Source organism: Trichoderma citrinoviride (assembly GCF_003025115.1).
Source record: "Trichoderma citrinoviride strain TUCIM 6016 unplaced genomic scaffold BBK36scaffold_4, whole genome shotgun sequence".
NCBI classification, from domain to species: domain Eukaryota; kingdom Fungi; phylum Ascomycota; class Sordariomycetes; order Hypocreales; family Hypocreaceae; genus Trichoderma; species Trichoderma citrinoviride.
Window position 1 is genome coordinate 847,104 of NW_020194712.1, and position 19,375 is coordinate 866,478.

Sequence of the window (19,375 nt, forward strand, 5' to 3'; positions counted from 1 at the left end):
CGATATGCTTGGGGTATATAGCTCGTTGTGTAGGCTGCGTAGTCAAGGTGAAACATAATCAAATAATGAGTAGACTTGGACTAGAACCATGCTCAATTGAAGGACAAAGAGCTGTTTGGAAGAACGCGACGTTGAGACGGTTCGTGCACTTATTGCAGCTTTGATATGGTAACTGAAGAGACACGAGATGACATCACCGCGGCCGAGCACCTCCGCATTGCTGTACGGAATTTCTCGTCTGCAGGCTCGGTATCGACGGCCAGCAAGGCATCTTTCGAGGCCAATCGGATGCCCGCGATGGACTGCAAGATGCAGTGGCCTGAAACACGTTGCGAATCATGCATTTATCAGCGAGCAGAGGCGGTTGAGTCAAAGGTGCGTCGACGACGGAAGAGCAGCGAATTGGCGTCCAGCTGCCCCGCGCTCCCGCATAATATTGCCCCAGCCTCTGATGAGTGCGTTTCTGGGGCAGAAGAGGCCTGTGGACAACATGACAGGAAAGGGATTCGGTATTCAGGCGAGAGATCAAGAGAGAGAATGATACTGATAGTGCTAGAAGGACAAAGCAGAATTATACCTTAGGTAGGTAGGCAGGTAGTAGAAAAGTCCACTGGTCTGTTGAATCGTCCAATGTGATGATTGCTCGAAAATCGCACCAATCTTTATGGCCAATTGGCTGCATCCTGGCTGGCGACGTTTCTTCAGCGCTTGGACCCAGGCAGTTTCTGCATCTGCACGCTCCTTCGCACATGTACGAAGCAACCTGTAAGCAAGCTGGCGACGAGCATCACTTCACAGCGCCGTGATTGGCCTGGACGGTGCTTGTTGACGCAAAGCAAAAGCAGCAGCTTGTGTGCCCCCGAACAAGTTGCATCGCTCTGCCGCCGTCCACACCAATCGTCACCCACACGCGCCGCCGCTCTCACACGCTTCTGTCACTGTCCTTCTTGTCGCCTTTCCGCTTCTGTCGGCGAACACGTCGAGATGCCTCGATCCAGCCAATAGACGGCGCACACGCCAGCAAACAGCTGCGGCAGGGATGATGCCAGAAACGCAGTCCTGTCAAATCACAGCAGAGGCGGCTGAAAGTATTCACGCATGCATTTCATCCAAGCTTTTTGCCACGGACTCGAACGCTTCGAAACGGCCGGCCCCGGAAGGCAGAAGCCCGTTGAGCAGCGGCCACGACAGTCGTGCAGCTTCGCATTGGCGCTTGTGCAGCTTGTGCATTGCATCTGCTTCCTTTTTGTCGTCGTTTTTCATGGATCAATCCATTTCTCTTTTTGCTCCGCCCACGCCCGGTTACGAGGTGATTTCTGTTGCGCTGCCTGGCGCTGCCTTCAGTTGTTGGTCTCTTGGTTGAAGTTGTCTCTTTGGCCCCCCCTCACTCTGCTTACTACTGAGTACTACTGCAACTGCACCTTTACCCATCAAGCCTGGCGGCTTCGCTCTACTACGACTACACCATCACAGCCTCCGAGAGTCTCGGTCCTCAGTCCTCAGAAGCGACGCTCTGCTGCCCGTCTCTCTGCTCCGGTTCTTCGTCCATCTCTTTCGTTTCTTCTCCCTCTGTTGTCCGTCGTCGAGCTGCAGCAGCTGCTTTGCCACGGCAGCATCAAAGCAACATCAATATCATCATCATCGTCGCCACACCACCACCACCTCCTCCAGCCTGCTGCTTGCCACTTTGCTGCTATTTCCAGCACGCTCGCGCATACGAACATCTGCATCTCGCTGCTGGTCTGCCCTATTACCACCCGCGCTCTGCCTGCGCTCGCTAGTACATGCATACATACCTACATATGTACAGACATACATACATATCCGTGTGAGACTCCGCCAACGCTACCGTCGCCAGCTACCTTAGCATCTGCCTCCTGTCGTGCCACTCTGTCACTAGCGAGGGACACCCTACAGCACACGCATCCTGCCCTCCTCCCTCTTCCCCCATCCTGTCCTGTCCTGTCGACGCCTGGACCGGGGACCTTGTCCGCATCGACACGACCGTCTGTCTGCGGCAATGCCTTGAGGCCCTCGGAGCTGCACAGCTTGCATGTTCCGCGCCCGATGTCTTGCTGAGACCCTGGGCCGATCGTCGCCGATACCCAACACCCCAACTCCTCTCCCAACTGGCCCTGCCTGCTCTGCTCTGCCTTGCCTTGCCTTACATATATTGTATCAAACCGCCTACTCGCTTCTCCCTGTCCATCATGTCTCTGCCCACCTCTGGCTCTCAGCCGTCGTCTGGCCATCTTGAGCCTCGGTCTGAACCTCGGTCTCAGTCTCAATTCCAATCCCCATCCCGGTCTGAGCCCCAATTGGTCACTCAATCTCAAGCTCAAGCTCAGTCTGCGTCTGCTCAGTCTCCCCGGTCGTCATCGACTACCATTGAGCAGCATCGTGGTGTCAATTCCCTCCCACCTCCCCTCAGGCGTTCCATCCAGCCTAATCCGTCTCCGACGAGCCTTGTGTCCTCCACTGCTGAAGGCAAGCCGATCCCGGTCGATGATTCGACAGTAGAATACCGCACCACCGCCCTCCGAGAGCTCAACCACAACTTCCCGAGCCATCGCTACGCCAAGTCGACCGGTGCCCAGAGCAGCACATACTCGGAGCCTGTCATTGTCCGGAGCTATTATCCCCCGGTGCCGTCCAGCAGGCCGTCCAGCTCGTCGCGTGGCCCCGTCGCTCACGGATCGTCCGTCTCCGGCATTGGTGCCGGTTCCGGTTCCCAGGTCAGCCGCTTTGCCGAAGCGGTCGCCGGCGTCCCTTCCAGGCTCGTGTCCGGAGAGCACGGCATGCTGGGCAACATGGTGTTGTCCTTTGGAAAGAAGCCCGTCAACGGCCGCGCCGAGGACGAGGCGCGCCTGCCCCCGGTGGAAGCCTTTAGCTTCAAGAGCTTCATGGCCAACCTCGAGGCGCAGGGCGGCGGCATTGCCGGTGATATCAATGCCGATCTAGACCGGATTGCCGAGATCTGTGCCAGGTCCAGGTACTCGCTGAGCAACCAATACGAGGTCCATTACACTCCCCATGGATCCGGGACCTCTTTCTACAACGCCTCGGCCCATAATGACATCCAAGGCCCAACCCTGCAGGTAGTCTCCGCAGACGATGAATACAGCGTAGGGGCATCCGCCCGGAGGCGGAGACGCATGGCCCGAAGGAACAGCAGAGCCGTAGGCACGCTAGAGACCATCATATCGACCAGTCGATCCTCGGACGAAGAACAGCCTGGCAGGAAGAAGACCGCCTCCGAAATTGCCGAGGAGGTTCGCGGTCGAACGGCGCAAAAGAGCTCAAGCCATTCCTCGGCCAGCAGTTCTTCAAGCGGCACTCTCGATGAGCGCCGTGACGCTTACCAGGAAGACGCTGCGCCGAAGAAGTCATCAACTTCACTTGCTCTCATCGATCCGTCTACGAGGCATACCGGCGCGGCAATAGATTCCCCGCGCACCTCGGCCACTGGTCTCGTCAGTGAACCGGCGCGGCCACAAGAATCGACGAGCCAGCTTGAGATACGCACAGCGCCAGGTGAGCCCCATGAGGAACCACCCGCCACCCTCCTCGTCAAGGAGACACCACTTCCGCCCAAGCAAGTCGGCCTCTCCGTGGCAAAGGGAGCCATTACGCACACAAAGACAGATACTGCAGGCGGTGGCATTCTCTCCATGATTCACGGATGGATGCCATGGAGGCCGTCATCCACCTCCACCCATCACCACCACCATCATCAGCAGCAGCAAAAGGGCCTTGCAGAGGGGAGTCTCCGGGAACTCTTAAAGACAGCCGAGCCCAAGGGCAAGGGCCACGAGATCCTGCAATAGTTCCGATTGGAAAGGGGGTATCATGGGATATGAAGACGCGATGTCGAGCGGGAATTCAAAGAGGAGGTGAACACAGAACGATCCTCTTTGCGCCATTGTCTATTCCATCTTTCTTAGGTAAAGGCTTGGTTGGTTTAGCTTTGATTGGGTATGTGTACATGGGAGGGAAGCTTTTATGATACCACATTGGCCGGGGGATATGATTGATGATGTTATGACGAATTAAAGTGACCCATGACCTGTTTTCTATTTCCCTAGATAGTCGCACAAGAAGAAAAGGAGTTGACGAAAACATGGGAGGTTTCATGACGTGTCCTAAGCATCCGCTGCGTCTATACCCAGTATCAAAATCATGCCCTCGGAGGACGCAAAAAGAACATATGGCTTGTCTTTTGTCCGCTGTAACGGCTTTCATATATTAACTTTCTCCACGCTGGAAGAATCCGCTTGTTTTCTTCAAATCCGTCCCATCTACATGCATCTTTCTCTCTCCCCAAAAGCCCGCGCTTTCATCGAAACATAACCCCGACTGTCATCCCCCCTACTTGCCATGCCATGCAGTATTTCACCTCACCCTCCCTCCCTTTGCGAAGAAAACACATTGAAAAAGTAGATGAAATCCATTTCCACGTTAAACCACCAAACGCCAGATGTGACCCCCCCTTTTGAACACCTTTCGAAAGAGAAAAAGTGGACAAGAAAGAAAGAAAGCTAAATAAAGAACGTCAAAAGGGGAAATAAAAAAGAGGGAAGAAAAAAATGACTCTCTCGTGCCACATGTACGGCATTGTATTACATCAACACAGCGCCCTCTCCTCATCTTTTCAGCTTCCAAGAACCAAGACCGCGAGGCGGGAACGAGACAAAGAGGCGGCAGCTTATATATCAGACAAGAAAAGGGCGGGGGGAAAGCTCGCAAAGCAAGGCCGGGAAGTTGAATGAAGATTGAACCTCCATTCACTCCTTCGTAGCTGTCGTCGTAGTAGAAGCAGTGCCGCCACCCGCGTCCGCCGACTTCTGATCGACGTGTATCCGCTTAACGCTCCTCTCCCGATCATGAGTCTCTGTGACGCGTTTCTTATCTTTTTCTCGAGTGCCATCCTTGGCGGCCTTGCGGGCCTCTCGGTCTCGCCGCTCGTTTTCCTTCCGCAGAGCCTTGGATTCAAATTCGTGCCAGTCACCACCAATGTTTGCCAGCCTGTCATGGGAGGTTAGCCAGTTACTTCGTCATTGAGATATGGCTTATTAAAAGGAGGAAACTCACTCTATTGCCTGCCGGGGCAACGGCTCTTCGGTGGTAAAGTATGGGTGCTGCAAGACCTCGGACGCAGTAGGTCGCTTGGCCGGGTCGTAGCGGAACATGGATTGCAACAGGTCAAAGGCGGCAGGGGAGACTCTGTCTTTGTATTTTTCAGCAAAGACGCTCTTTCGCTTGGCAGTCGGTCTGAGCAGCTCGAACCAGGCCATGTCGGTAATCCCAGGCCAGTCCTGGCGGGTTGGCGTTCCCAGTGTGTTGTAGATCTTCTCCAGCTGGCTGAGCTCCGTCCCATCTCCAGCAAAGATGGCGAGTCTGGTGAAGATCTCCACCATGACACACGCCGCGCTCCAAACGTCCACGGCGGCGGTGTACTTGGTTTCTCCTAGCAAAAGCTCCGGCGATCGGTACCAGATCGTAATGACCCGATTCGTGTAATCCAGCTGGTGTCGCTTCGCGTAAAATCGAGCCAGACCGAAATCTGCCAGCTTCAAGATCCCATCGCTGCTGACCAGAATGTTGGCCGCTTTAATGTCCCGATGAAGAACGCCTCTCTCGTGAAGGTAGTCTAGGCCTTCAAAGAGTTGCTTGGCCATGTGCTTCTTCTGGGCTGCGTCTAGCGTAAACGAAGGGTGGTTGAGCAAACCCGTCAGATCGTGAGAAAGGTACTCAAAGACCATGAAACAGTCATTCTTCTCCACCATGACCTCCTGAAGGTTGACGATGTTCGGGTGTCGTAGCGATTGTAGCAGCTTGATTTCTCGCACGGCCGTCACCGGGAAGCCGTCTCTTTCGCCCTCCATCCGAATTCGTTTGAGAGCGACAAGCCCCTTGGTGTAGACATTGAGCCCCTTGAATACCTTTCCATATGTACCCGAGCCAACGACAGACTCGTTTCCAGGTTTTCGGAAGAAGACGGAATCCGAGTCAATCAGGTCCGGTGGGAGAACAGGTCGGGACTTCGGCCGCTTCATGATCTTGGTCACTTTACGCGTTCTGGGCGCCAGTTTCGGGCCCTCAGGAGGGTGCCTAAACTCTCGTCGAGAGCGGGCCGATGACGGCTCGGTAGGAGCGCTTGGAGGAGGTTCCCGATCACGGTTGGTGGTTTGGGTCTGCTGCGGAGGAGGCTCTTTCTTTGGCGGCGCGTTGAATTTCTGGGAAATCTCAGGTTTCGGAGCGGTAGGCGTTGGCTTTGAAGACGGCTTGAAAGCAAAGCTAAACTTGCCGCCTCCGCTGCCTGGCTTGGGCGTGGGTTGTGATGGAGCCTCAGCATTGTCCTTGGACGTGCTTGTGTGATTAGCGGGAGCAGATGGTACGTCGTCCGAAGGTGCCTGAGCAGCATCTTCAGGAGCATCGGTAGCTTCGGTATCTGCCACGGTACCTGTCTCAGCGTCTGCAGGATTGGCCCTTCTATCCCCTTCTTCGTCTGATGGCAAGCCATTGCTACGAGGGGGAGGGGGCGGTGGCGGCGGTGGTGCCTGAGATGCAGGGTTCCTAGAAGAGCTTTGGAAGGCAGAGCCACGGTAGCCACCTCGGTTTGCAAAGGAGCTACCACGAAAGCCACTCCCCCGGTGACCCCCTCGATAGCTGCCCTGAGGCCCAGTGGGTGCTGCATAAGGAGGCGAGTGCAGAGGATTCACGTGGTAGTGGTTCTGTGATCCGTTCTGCGGAGGGCCAGCGGGAGCGTAGCCGCCGCCAGCATGAGCATACTGCGGAGGATATTGCCTAGTCATCCCCGTTAGCAACATGCGACGAAAGCAGGGATATGCACAGAGGGCGATACATACTGTTGAGGGGAGTACTGGTGCCCGCTCCACCCGCCACGACCAGCGCCATAGGGCGATGGAGATGGGGAATTGTGAAAAGAGCTCGAGTGCTGGGGAGACTGGGAATACCCTCGCGGGTCGTTGCTGTGGTGGGACTGGTGAGTATAGGCGGGGTTGTATCCTCCTCGATAGCTGCTCCGAGACGTCATGTCGTCGTCGACGTCCGACCGCGAGGCGTGATGCGGCTCGGGGAAGTCCTTGCCTCGCTTCCGGTCTCTATGGGAGGGGGGAGAGCGAGGTCTGGGGTCTCGGTGGGCAGGGCGGTAATCGACGTCGCCTCGCGTCCGGTCGTCAGTGGCAGTGCGGACCGTCAGGGTAGGTTCGCCCACACGTGACTGCGAGCCCCTACGATGTGAAATGGAGTGCCGACTGCTGCCAGCTGGCGGGGACCGAATTCTCGATGGACTTCGGGGCGCCTCGTGTCTCTGGCGGTGCCGGGAGTCGCGTCGAGACCTTCTCCTGTCGCTCGCGGGAGATCGAGATGGAGATCTCCGCCTTGAGCGGTGGCGGTCCTCCTCGTCGACTCGAGCAGGGGATCTATGGGAAGAGCGATGACGACGCGGCGAGGAGTCTCGACGATCACGATCGGTCGAATGGTGTCTTCGTCTCTTGGAGTCGGCTTTGGACTCTTGGTCTCGGTCTCGGCCGCGCGGTGGCGGACTGTGAGTCTTCTTGTAGCGCTTCCTGCGTGACGGGCTCAAAGACCGGCTGCGGCTGCGGCTCCGGCTCCTGTGTCGCTTAGAGGAGGACGGTGAGCCAAGCAACCCGCGATCACGTTCTCGCTCGCGCTCACGCTCGCGCTCTCGACCCCGCTCACGACCTCGCTCACGGTCTCGCTCACGGTCACGGTCTCGGTCTCGATCTCGGTCTCGATCTCGGTCACGGCTCCGACTGCGGCTACGGCTGCCCCGAGCGGTCCTGGCCTTGGCCTCGGAGGAACGCGCCTTGCTCTCCCGGTAGCGAGGGATCAGGTCGTCGGGCTCGGCGGGCTGGCGCGAGGATGCAGGCCTCTCCCGCCGGGAATAGTCCCGGCTGCGGTCTCGAGAGCGATGCCGGTGCGCTGGCGCTGGACTTCTGGGGCGATGGTGGTGACGGGCGTAGTCGGCACTGTGACGGGCCTCGTGGGGAGGAGATCCTGGTCGATCCGAGGACGTCACTCCTCTGCCAGATCGAGGCCGTTCTCTGTAATCATGGCTTCCTCCGTCGTCTCTCATGGCAGCATGTCGAGGGCGACGCGGAGGCGATGTCTTCTGCCCCATTGAACTTGCACCTCGTCTGAGTTTTTAGCGTCGCAGCGCTGGTAAATCGCCGCACCTTAGCCGGAGGAGCAAGGGTCGAGAGGCTTGTTCCGTCCCACAGCCTGGGGACCGGCGGCGCTGCGATGAGGGTTTGTGAGAGGGCAGAGTGCTGAGAGGGGGAGGGTTGAGAAGGGGGAGGAGAGGGAGCGACAACAGAAAAATGATGAAGAGGCAGAGCGTGATGGGCGCCTGGTGCCACAGGGCCGAGCGCTTCCCTCCAGAACTGACCGCCGTGATGATGCCCTTTTTCGGACGCCTTTGAGCCTCAACCGCGCAAAACTGCGCCGGCTCTTCCCCAAACCGTTCTCGCACCTCCGCCACGCCCCAAAGCCACCGGATCTCTTGGACATGCACTTGCAAGCTTTCACCGTCATGGCAGTTGTTCTCATACGTCCCTCCTTCACTTCATATCCTCCCAAGACATGCAGACGACAGCCCACCACGGCCAGTCGCCTAGACCAGCCAGCACATGCTCCAGCCGTCATAAACCAGCAGCAAGGCGCTATATACGTTGCAATCCTCGTTGGATCATTTACGAAACTTACCCAAGCAGCATCAGTCGCCCATTATAACATCGCCTGCGAGCGCGACTTGGCCAGCTGCCCCGTGTCTGTCGGCTGGCGATGGATAGTCTCAAATGGGCGAGCTGACCACCGAGCATCATGTGCAGAGATGAAACGCGTAGGTCTGGCCTTTGATCAAGACGTTGGCTGCGCCGTGCCGTAGCCATTCCCTTTGCCCTGTCCTTCGCTTCTTGCTGCTTTGCGGGAGACATAGAGCGATCCTCTGATGGTGGAGTAGCCAATCATCAATCAGAGCAGAACTTCAAGGCCGATCAGCACGTTCTTGGACGAGCACTTCAACAGCATAGAAGGCCAAAGAAAACTCCTCCCTCAACACCATAGCGAGCAAAGTGGCCGGAAAGGTTGAGCGACATCATCAGTGCCGGTTCATGTCGTAAGCAAAGTCCCTAACCCGCCAGATTCCGCGCTTGCAGCATGTGAGGACTGCCTTGACAGGTGAGTAGAGGCAGACAACGCAACATGTGCCTTAGGAGGACAGGGGCTCAGGCGTCGAGAGCCATAATTTATCCGCATGGCGGGTTGCGTTTTATCCGACATATGCAGTGCCGACATCATCCAAGGGCCATATCCGCCACAGCGAGATGCCGCTCGCGTGTGGAGGAGTTGCAAATGGGGCACAGCGAGGCTGTTTACAGGTGCCTGGCTGCGGCGCAGACAAAGAGGTGGTGGTGGGGTTCCGGCGACAGGACAGGCTCGTCCACGGGTTGGCGATGATGTAGTATATCACGTCTTCCTCCGTCGCCCCAGCATGCCCAGTCCTGATCGTGTCGGCTCGTGTAGCGAAACGATATTCCGGGGGAACGAAGCTCCAAATCGCTCGTCAAGGAGTCAGCAGCTCCCTGGGGATTCACACTCCCCCTTCGCCCCCGGCAGGCGGCAATGAACAGAACTAGAAAATCATCCCGGCTTCCTTTCTGCGGGAGATTCCGACAGCCACGGGCGCTGTATCTCGGTGAGCATCGACGTGGGCTCGTGGCGTGGTGATGCTGCTTCGCTTTGCTCTGCTTTGCTCTGCATGTTCTTACGCAGAGTCTCTTTCGTGCGGATCACACGCCAAAAAGGCGGCTCGGCCACGTGACACACCAGGTGACATGCCTTGTCCACAGGAAGACAAGCTATACCCAGAATGTACTAGCGCCTTGGCGCGAGCCGAGAAGCAAACGGATCGCCACCTTTATCTTTGATTGGAGCTTTTCGATTCGCAAGAAAAGGGCCGGGAATTTTGATCAATTGAGAAAGGCCATGTGGAAGAGGAATCAACTGCGACGTGCATACAAAGACTGTGCCGAGGCTCCTCGAAGCTGGAAGCAATTTTACGCAGACGACGTGCTGATTGTACATGGTACCTGCTAACGCCCCAGCAATTCTTCCACACGCAGGAAGAAGCAGAAGCCGAGGTTACACTAGGAAAATCCAGGTCAACAGACGAGTAATGCGGTCCCTCGATGGATCCGAGTTTGATCTAGAATAGATACGGAATACTATCCCGCCTGTGAATTCTAGCATTCACTTGCCGCGGCTCGGTGAACATGCCGCCTTGGGAGGTGGGCCATGCTGTTGTGCCTCGATTGCTAAGGGAACAGGTACCTCTCCGTCCTCTCATACAAGCAGAAATCGGATGTACCTCGCTGTACGGTCTACTCTGTCCGCGCCCATGGAGCCACGACTTGCAGCTGTACTCTGTACAAACCCAACATGGGGCCTAAGGCCACCGGTGGGTTTTGCTGTCTTGTACAACCCTCCTTATCAGATCGCGGGCCTTTTTTCTCTTCTGTATTTGCTTCTTCTACTGTACACCTGTTTCACTCAGATAGACTTGATTGGCGTTTCATTGATAGCCTATTCGTCTTCCTATTGCCAGCCTCTATCTTGTGCTCATTTATCACAGCCCTTTGGGTGAATACACTTGACCAGCTTGGGCATCTAACATTCCCCTGCAATGGAGTGGTTAGGAAGAGCCAAGATCGAATTCACCCATTCGCCAACTCCACGGACAATCAAGGAAAAAGACGGCCATGAGACAGACCTCCTCAAGATCTGCGAGTCAAACACGCCGCCATGCCACCTGAACCCCCTGCTGTTCAACGGCCATGTACAGACAATGTGGACGGCCACGAAGCCACACGGGCCACTCATGTACTACAAGCGCAAGGTCTTCCAGGCCGAACACGAGGCCTATGAGGGATCCTTTGCCGTCGACTTCGTCGTGAAGCCTCACGAGGGCCGGGACGAAGGCTTGCCGCCCCGGACGGTGCACTACTCGGACGAGGAATGGGCCGACGTCGGGTCGGACGATGCGAAGCCGATGCTGGTGGTGCTGCACGGCCTCTCGGGTGGCTCTCATGAGGTGTATCTGAGACACACGCTTGCTCCTCTGCCAGAGCAAGGCTGGGAGATGTGCGTGGTCAACTCTCGGGGCTGCGCAGGCAGCAAAATCACCAGCGGCATCCTGTACAATGCCCGCGCAACGTGGGATATCAGACAGGCAGGTTGCCCCCCTTATTCGCCTGAAGAGAATGTTGAGATTCTAACAAGAGGAGAACCACAGGTGGTCAAGTGGTTGAAGAGGACATTTCCGAACCGCCCACTCTTTGGCATTGGCTTCTCACTCGGCGCAAACATCATCACAAACGTGCGTTTTCACTTCCTTCATATGGGTAAGCCATCAAGTTCCGGCTAACATCTTTGCCAGTACTGCGGTGAAGAGGGTTCAGAGTGCCTCCTCAAAGCCGCCATTGCCGTCTCAAACCCCTTCAGTCTGGACATTGCCAGCAGAACAATGTCGAGCACCCTCATCGGCAAAGAACTCTACCTCCGAGTCCTGGGTAGTAAGTGCCCGTCCCCAAAACACCTGCACGAAAAGCCATTGACTCATAACCCATCACAGCTGCTATGAAGTCCTTGATTGAGCGGCATAAAAAAGAACTTCAAAAGCACACCAAGTTGGATCTGGAAGCCATCGCAAACACCACTTATCTAAACGAGTTTGATCGGGAGATTCAGTAAGTTTGCCTCTCAGCCTCATCAATTGGGTACACCAGGTGGAAGAATATCGGGCAGACTCACATTATCTAGGTGCCCGACATGGGGATATCCCACCGAATTTGCGTATTACCGCGACGCTTCCTCGACAGACGCAATCCTCGCCATCAAGATCCCATTTCTAGCAATTTCAGCCATCGATGACCCCGTGCGTACTTTATCTTTGCCAGACCACTGAGCCAGTAGCAAACTGACAGTCCTTGTTCCAGATTGCGGTCAAGGAAGCTATTCCCTTTGAAGAATTCCGCCAGAACCCCAACACCGTCTTGCTCACCACATCCTTGGGCGGCCACTTGTGCTGGTTTGAAACTGGCGGAACTCGCTGGAACACTCGTCCGGTACGTACTACACAAAAAGGGATGACATTCACGTCTATGAGACTTGAGCCACTAACACATGTGTTTAGGTGTGCAACTTCCTCAACCACATGGCATACAAGGTTGATCTCGACAGCCTCGTACCAATGGATTACCCACCCAAGGAGAAGGCTTTCGCCGCCTCCGAGTACGACCCAATGAGACGTAAGATGTACATTGTGCGGAATTAAAAAGTCTTAGACTTTTTCTTCTTTTTGTCTAGAGCATGGGATAATAAAGGGCAGATATGATAGAAAGAGATGGATGAATCTCGTTGATAGAGACGCTAGAGTAAATTTGAGGACGAATACACTCGATATATGGGTTTCGGCGGCAACCACTGCTGCTTCGCGTGAGTACCACCAGCAGCCGTGGTGAGTTCTCTGTATGTCTTCTGTCTGGTAGTGATAGGGAGGACGAGAGTTGATAGTCGCCAGGGTGCAAAATATTTGGTAGCCAATTTAAGGTGCTGACAAGCCACTCCCTTGATCTTGATCCGTTGAGGCCCACAAACGAGGCCCTGAGATGATTGTGGCTTGGCTGACTCTGTTGCAATAAGCCGAGGAATGTAATTGTAGAGACTCCTTGGATGGTGAGTATCAAGGTAGGAATGAAATATGGTAAAAGTCCTCAACCCCCATCTCCCGCCGGTTCCTCTCTAGGTATGCCAGTTCATATCAAGAGCAGCCGCTCCAGACTGTCGGATCGTCATTAGGATCCTGAGCTCTAGCTCTTTGCTTCTTCAGCCGCCCACTCTTCTTCAGTAAAGTGATAATACTGAGAAAGACCGGTGAAAACTGCCCAGACCTCTGTAGTGAGAAGAAGGTGGAAAAACTCAGTCCCCAGATAGTTCATGGCCGATGTCCAGGTGAAGCCACTGAGAAGGTTTGTTTCCAATATGTCGTCCAAAGGTAGGCCATTTCTCACGCAGAAAGCCCGCGCCACCAGTCGTAGAGCGGTCGCATCATACGGCGTCATCAATAACCGTGTCATGGAGTTGGCAAGCATGTGCGATGCCAGCAGCGCGGGAATCTGGGTGAGCAGTGTATCCAAATATGTGGGCTGGAAAGTGGTAGATCCTCTTGAGTCTGTATTGGCAACACTTGGCCGTAGCTCTGCACTCCAGAGCCCCTGAGGGGCATCCGTAGACTCGGTCGCCTCCACGTCAAAGCTGATAAGGGTGGCCCTTATTACATCATTGTCCTCTTCATCGCTGTCGAAATCATCGCCTCTGGCTGAGAATATGCTCGGCCTACGGGCAACCTCCACGCCACCCGTATCGCTTGGCAACTGGCCATCCACAGGCGCGACCGGCGACCCTCCCTCATTGCTGTGAATCTCACTAGGAGCTTCGTTCATGAAAGACTGTGACATTGACGGCGGAGCTTGCGGTATCGTCTTGCCTCGGAAGACCGTGCTGGGGAGGCGCTTGAAGGTCTCGGCCCATATATGCGGCTTCCAATCGCGAACCATTCGTTGGGTCACGACGAAAACAATGAATGGGGCATTGCAGATGAGAAGACCACCCATCCATTGCAGAATGGATGATATCCCAAAACTCTCGAGCGGTGGCGGAGCAACAATTGGCGACTGTTCAGTGAAAGGGATGAAGTAGGAGGGGCTGGGCAGCCATTGGCTGCTTGGTATCAACCCAAGTCTCTGGAGAGATATGTGTAGTTCCAGATGAATCCGTATGTATGACCAGATTTCGTGGATACTAAGACGACGAGTCAGCACATTAGCAAGAATGGCGATGTTGAACATAATGCGGGTCCTCACCAACGCCTGGCAGTCAGTTTTTCTTGTTCACCAAGCCATAATCGGGCAACCGAGAACTCGATGTAATTCGACAGCAGGTTTGCGGGGGCTCCAGGAAGGATATCTCTGGATACAGAGAAGTCCCGTCGTGCCTGCTGATAGAGATCCCAGAAGGGAATCTTGGAGTATCGCTTATAGATCTAAGAAGATGTGGTTAGCATGACGATGCAACGTTCATTGCTTGGAGAGAGCGCCTCACCAGGATCCGGTCTCTCAGGCCATTGACACCAAAGATTCCAACGGCCTCCACACAGCGCTTAGCTGATGATGCCAGCTTCAACCCGATCGACTCCTCATAGGCCCCATGTCGCCTCTGCGAGTCAACTTCCGGGCCGGGGTTCTCAGGTTCAGCGATTCCGATGATGAACATGACCTGGTTGTGCGACCTGATGATATCCCTGTTGATCCTCACAGTATCGGGATTGATGGGACGCCCACCATGGTCATACTGCTGCCTCGGCATCCGCGTATCTTCCTCGCCTTCTCCCTGGACTACATCGTCATATGGCGAACGGCCCTAAATGCGTCAGCACCCAGTGGTTACCCATAAGGCAGGGTCGGGATGTCAACTCATACCAGGGCTTGAGCCACGAGCGGGCCTTGCATCCCCATGGTGAGTGGTTCTAGAAGCGTAAAAGCCTCTCAGCATTTCAATTCACTCAGACATGATCCACAGATGCTCAAGCCGCACGTAAAGCGGATATAGAGAGGGATACTTTGTCTACTGCAGGATGATGACAGTTTTATGATGCCCCGGATGCTCTCCCGATCTACATCAGCGTATCGTAACGCCGTCAGGAGCTCGCGGGTGGTTGAAGTGGAAGTACAGTACTAGGCAGTCGGTTAAAGAGCGGCGAAAAGGCGCGACCAATCAACTCTGTCCGGCATCGTCCTTGCATTAGCCCGGCTCTTATCTTATCGGAGCATCAAAAAATAATTCCCAGACAGGCGCATGCGCTTCCCGATTCCTCTTCACAGCCGGCCAAGTTCACCACCATGGCAACCAAACAGCCCTTGAAGACGACGTTTGACGTCGAGCGCGTCATCCGTCCAATCTATACCGGAGGCTCTGTTGCCATTGACAACAAAGCGCAGATTCTGGCAACAACACTGGGCGAGGATGCAATTCTCACAAACCCCACCAATGGAAAGCATCTGGCGCAAATTGAGGGCGTAAGTGATGGCATGTACGAGTACAGCTTGGGATGAAAAGCTAACCTTTACGACAGGACGGGGAGTCAATCTCGACACTGACACGTTTGTGACCCCCTTCACCATGTGTCGACAATTGAGACTAACCATCTGTCCAGTAACGCCGTCCGGTTCCCATCTTATCGTTTGCTCCCGATCACTGTCCATGAGAATTTTCATCCTCAAATGGTCCTCAGAGGGCGATTCGATCGAAGCATCCCTGGTGCGCACACTGAAGCCCCATACGACTCCAGTCATTGTCTTGGCCGTTGATCGAACGGGCACGCTTCTGGCTACAGGAGGTACCGATGGCGTGATCAAGGTCTGGGACATTGCCGGCGGCTATGTCACACACACGTTCCGCGGCCCTTCGGTGTTGGTTTCTGCGCTGCGCTTCTTCGAAGTTGCAGCACGAGCAGCAGCACCCAACCGGAAGGCCAAGGGTGGGAAGAAGCAGTCCGGTGCGGCAGACGAGGAGGACGAGGACGAAACAGACGCCGTTACCACTACCAACTTCCGATTGGCGTCCGGTAGCCAGGATGGAAAAGTGCGGATCTGGGACTTGAACAAGCGAAGCTGCATTGCCAACTTGGATTCCCACGTGTCTGACGTCCAAGCGATCGATTACTCTCCAGCCCAGCACGCTCTCGTCACAGCCAGCCGGGACAAGACTCTGATTTGGTGGGATACGAAATCGTGGAAAATCCGAAAAGTCGTTCCATGTCTCGAACTCGTGGAAACCGCGGGCTTTGTGGACGATGGAAACCTCACATTCTCCGCCGGAGCAAATGGATGCTTGCGCATCTGGGATACCGATAAGGGGGCCGAGCTGACGCCGAAGCAATCTGCTAAGAGCGAGGAGGAAGGAATTGTTGCCGGCATTTACCGACCGGAGCTCCCCTTCATCCTCTTGGTGCAGGTTGACCACACACTGGCTTTGTACGAGCTGCCGTCAAAGGCCACCACAACAGCCTTCACCGCGCCGGAGCCCTTCCGCCGGATATCTGGTACCCATGACGAGATCATCGACTTGGCCTATCTTCTGCCTGACCACTCATTGCTTGCCCTGGCCACCAACTCGGAGGACATCCGTTTGGTGTCTGTGGTAGAGTCCAACAAGGAAGCTCAGGAGGTGTCATGGACAAAGTCAGAGACTCCATTCTTTGGCCAAGATGTGGCCCTTCTACGAGGACACGAGGACATTATCATTGCCCTGGATGTTGACTGGTCCGGCCACTGGGTTGCTACGGGAGCCAAAGACAATACTGCAAAGTTATGGAGGATTGATCCTGCCAACAATAGCCATGTCTGCTGGGCTACTTTCTCAGGCCATGCGGAATCTGTGGGCGCCGTGGCCTTACCACGTACTGTTCCGCCCGAAGGATCAGCAGCACGAACGGACCCTCTCAATCATCCTCCCCCTTTCCTCTTGACGGGATCACAGGATCAAACGATCAAGAAGTGGGAGATTTCGAAAACGCCCCAGCAACAAGGACAGAAGTCGAACGCCAGATCTGTCTTTACGAGAAAAGCCCACGACAAAGACATCAACGCAATTGACGTACACCATGCGGGCCAGCTTTTCGCGTCTGCTTCACAAGACAAGACAGTCAAGGTGTGGTCCGTGGAGGAGGGAGAAGTCCAGGGCATTCTGCGTGGTCACAAGCGAGGAGTGTGGACTGTGCAGTTTTCACCGGCTCAGATGCCAGCTTTGCAAGGTGAAGACGGCCCCGTCACGGGCAAGGGCGTCATCCTGACGGGCAGCGGCGATAAGAGCATCAAGCTCTGGAACCTTTCGGACTACACTTGCATTCGTACGTTTGAGGGCCATTCGAACTCGGTGCTCAAGGTGACTTGGCTCAATATGGCTCCGCGCTCAGAGCAGTCGAAGGGTTTGGTTCAGTTTGCAAGTGCCGGTGGTGACGGACTCGTCAAGATCTGGAATGCAAACTCTGGAGAAGCCGAGTGCACCTTGGACAACCACGAAGATCGAGTCTGGGCCTTGGCTGTGCATCCAAAGACAAACACGGTCGTCTCTGGAAGCGGTGATTCCACCGTCACGTTCTGGAAAGATACCACGTCCGAAACCCAGGCGGCAGCATCTCAGGCCGCATTGGAGCTCATCAAGCAGGAGCAGGAGCTTGAGAATCACATGCACGCAGGATCATACAGGGAGGCCATCACTCTGGCCCTCCAGCTGAACCACCCGGGTCGTCTGCTCGGCCTTTTCACCTCTGTGGTGACGACCAGCAAGCCCGAGCAGGGCAGCTTGTGCGGCATCAAAGCCGTCGATGAGGTGCTGGCGACTCTTTCCGACGACCAGATATACATGCTGCTGCTCAGGCTGCGAGACTGGAACACAAACGCTCGTACGGCCCCGGTGGCGCAGCGTATACTGTGGACGCTGATCAAGAGCTATCCGGCTTCCAAGTTCTCGAGTCTGCCGGTGAAGGGCTCGAGGGGCGAAAAGAGCCTGAAGGATGTGATGCACGGTCTGAAGGTGTACACCGAGAGGCATTACAAGCGCATGGAGGAACTGGTGGACGAAAGCTATCTGGTGGAGTACACGCTGCAGGAGATGGACAGCCTCGCCCCTGCACTCGAAAGCGATGCGGCCATGAAGGAGATGGACACTGTCATGAGTGGTTAAGAGGCTTGACGTGGAGATGTGTGAGAGTACATATTCCCAGAAAGGCGATATAAGGGGCTGTCATAAGATGATGATATTGTAGCGAAATTCTTAGACTTGTAAATGAACGGTAGATATAATCAGTTGATTGGCATTACCATTTCGCTACTCTCTATGGGATCAAGGAAGTAATACATTGATGCCTTTTGCAGACATGTGAAGACCACTGTGGAGGTGAACGCCTACCTGGGAGTTAAACATGGAGTCTAAGCTGCTGTCGTTATTACAGCATATTGCAACGAGCCATGATAGAACCAATTGCTGCATTGAGACCAATAGCTTCAAAGTCAGTTGATCTTTTTCAACTTCAGCTCCTAACCTCCTACGAAACGAGAAGCAACGCCACATAAACCCATGTAATTGCTGTCGATCCGATCGTGCATCATACATAGCTCCAACGAGCCTTACCATGAAGACCGCTAACCTTCAGGCTGCGGGACCCACTGGACATTTTCCATTTCAGCCTCGTCACCGTCAACCTCCTTCAACCTGTTTCTCTCCACATTGATACCCCATTGCTCTTCTCCAACGCCCTAGCCCATCACGATCCTCACTCCTCCTCGAACCCAATGTCCAAACGACAAGCTTCCGAAGCTCTCGACGAGCTCCAGGACGTCGCATCGCCCGCCTCCAAGCGCTCTCGAATGGGCGACTTCGACTCGCCTCTCGCAAACAGCCACGACGATGCGCAGAGCCTCGACCAGGACGCAGACGCAGATGCGCGAAAACAAGAGCGCACGGAAGATGCACGAAGGGATGACGACGATGACGACGACGACGAAGATCTCGACAACGAGCCCATGGCGGCGCCCGTCCGACAATCAGGCCCGGCGGACGGATACGACGACCTCTACCTCGACACCATAGACCGCAACGTGCTCGACTTTGACTTTGAAAAGCTCTGCTCCGTCTCCCTCTCCAACATCAACGTCTACGCATGCCTCGTCTGCGGCAAGTACTACCAGGGCCGGGGCGTCAAGTCGCACGCCTACTTCCACTCCCTGGACGAGGACCACCACGTCTTCATCAACCTCGAGACGCAAAAGGTCTACGTCCTGCCCGAGGGCTACGAGGTCAAGAGCAAGTCGCTCGACGACATCAAGTACGTCTCGGACCCGCGGTACACCAAGGAAGAAGTCATCCAGCTGGACCGCCGGCGGCCCAGCGACGCCGTCATCAGCTGGACCCTCGACGGCAAGCCCTACACGCCGGGCTTCGTCGGCATGAACAACATCAAGGACAACGACTACCTCAACGTGGTCGTGCAGGCGCTGTCGCACGTCTCGCCGCTGCGCAACTACTTTTTGCTCGAGGACTTCTCCAACAAGTCGGAGCTCGTCAAGCGCTGCAGCATCCTCTTCCGCAAGATCTGGAACCCGCGCGCCTTCAAGGCGCACGTCTCGCCGCACGAGCTCCTCCAGGAGGTCGCCCTCCAGTCCAACAAGCGCTTCACCCTCACGCGCCAGTCCGACCCCGTCGAGTTCCTCTC

General features: G+C 55.4%; 7 protein-coding genes across 7 annotated transcripts in view; 4 read left to right on the forward strand and 3 right to left on the reverse strand.

The window, feature by feature from the left end:
* Positions 1-2,210: 2,210 nt before the first annotated feature.
* On the forward strand, positions 2,211-3,827 carry BBK36DRAFT_1167312 (hypothetical protein; the record flags this gene model as incomplete). Its single annotated transcript, XM_024895031.1, has 2 exons — positions 2,211-3,473; positions 3,513-3,827. 2 exons carry the CDS (start codon positions 2,211-2,213, stop codon positions 3,825-3,827), a joined length of 1,578 nt encoding a protein of 525 aa, XP_024751346.1.
* Positions 3,828-5,087: 1,260 nt separating this feature from the next.
* On the reverse strand, positions 5,088-6,088 carry BBK36DRAFT_1194686 (Pkinase-domain-containing protein; the record flags this gene model as incomplete). Its single annotated transcript, XM_024896863.1, has 1 exon — positions 5,088-6,088. The coding sequence occupies exon 1, from the start codon at positions 6,054-6,056 to the stop codon at positions 5,088-5,090; it is 969 nt and encodes a 322-aa protein (XP_024751347.1). The 5' UTR covers positions 6,057-6,088.
* Positions 6,089-7,905: 1,817 nt separating this feature from the next.
* On the reverse strand, positions 7,906-8,461 carry BBK36DRAFT_168364 (hypothetical protein; the record flags this gene model as incomplete). Its single annotated transcript, XM_024897798.1, has 1 exon — positions 7,906-8,461. A coding segment is annotated over one exon (270 nt), but the record flags the coding sequence as incomplete, so codon positions are not given.
* A 1,773-nt stretch (positions 8,462-10,234) lies between these two features.
* Positions 10,235-12,405, forward strand: BBK36DRAFT_1134806 (AB-hydrolase YheT). The gene is made up of 9 exons (XM_024892427.1): positions 10,235-10,257; positions 10,298-10,610; positions 10,725-11,275; positions 11,339-11,422; positions 11,483-11,618; positions 11,678-11,792; positions 11,866-11,980; positions 12,042-12,170; positions 12,239-12,405. Exons 3-9 carry the CDS (start codon positions 10,730-10,732, stop codon positions 12,377-12,379), a joined length of 1,266 nt encoding a protein of 421 aa, XP_024751349.1. The 5' UTR covers positions 10,235-10,257; positions 10,298-10,610; positions 10,725-10,729; the 3' UTR covers positions 12,380-12,405.
* Positions 12,406-12,914: 509 nt separating this feature from the next.
* BBK36DRAFT_1194693 (hypothetical protein) lies at positions 12,915-14,618 on the reverse strand (the record flags this gene model as incomplete). Its single annotated transcript, XM_024896864.1, has 4 exons — positions 12,915-13,905; positions 13,968-14,146; positions 14,206-14,523; positions 14,583-14,618. 4 exons carry the CDS (start codon positions 14,616-14,618, stop codon positions 12,915-12,917), a joined length of 1,524 nt encoding a protein of 507 aa, XP_024751350.1.
* A 384-nt stretch (positions 14,619-15,002) lies between these two features.
* On the forward strand, positions 15,003-17,847 carry BBK36DRAFT_1114007 (WD40 repeat-like protein; the record flags this gene model as incomplete). Its single annotated transcript, XM_024889974.1, has 3 exons — positions 15,003-15,179; positions 15,236-15,263; positions 15,317-17,847. 3 exons carry the CDS (start codon positions 15,003-15,005, stop codon positions 17,845-17,847), a joined length of 2,736 nt encoding a protein of 911 aa, XP_024751351.1.
* A 608-nt stretch (positions 17,848-18,455) lies between these two features.
* Positions 18,456-19,375, forward strand: part of BBK36DRAFT_1194697 (hypothetical protein) — a gene marked incomplete at both ends in the record, with an annotated part of 1,667 nt that continues 747 nt past the window's right edge. The window contains one exon of the mRNA XM_024896865.1: positions 18,456-19,361. Coding sequence (XP_024751352.1) covers positions 18,456-19,361 — 906 coding nt within the window. The remainder of the gene's footprint in view (positions 19,362-19,375) is intronic.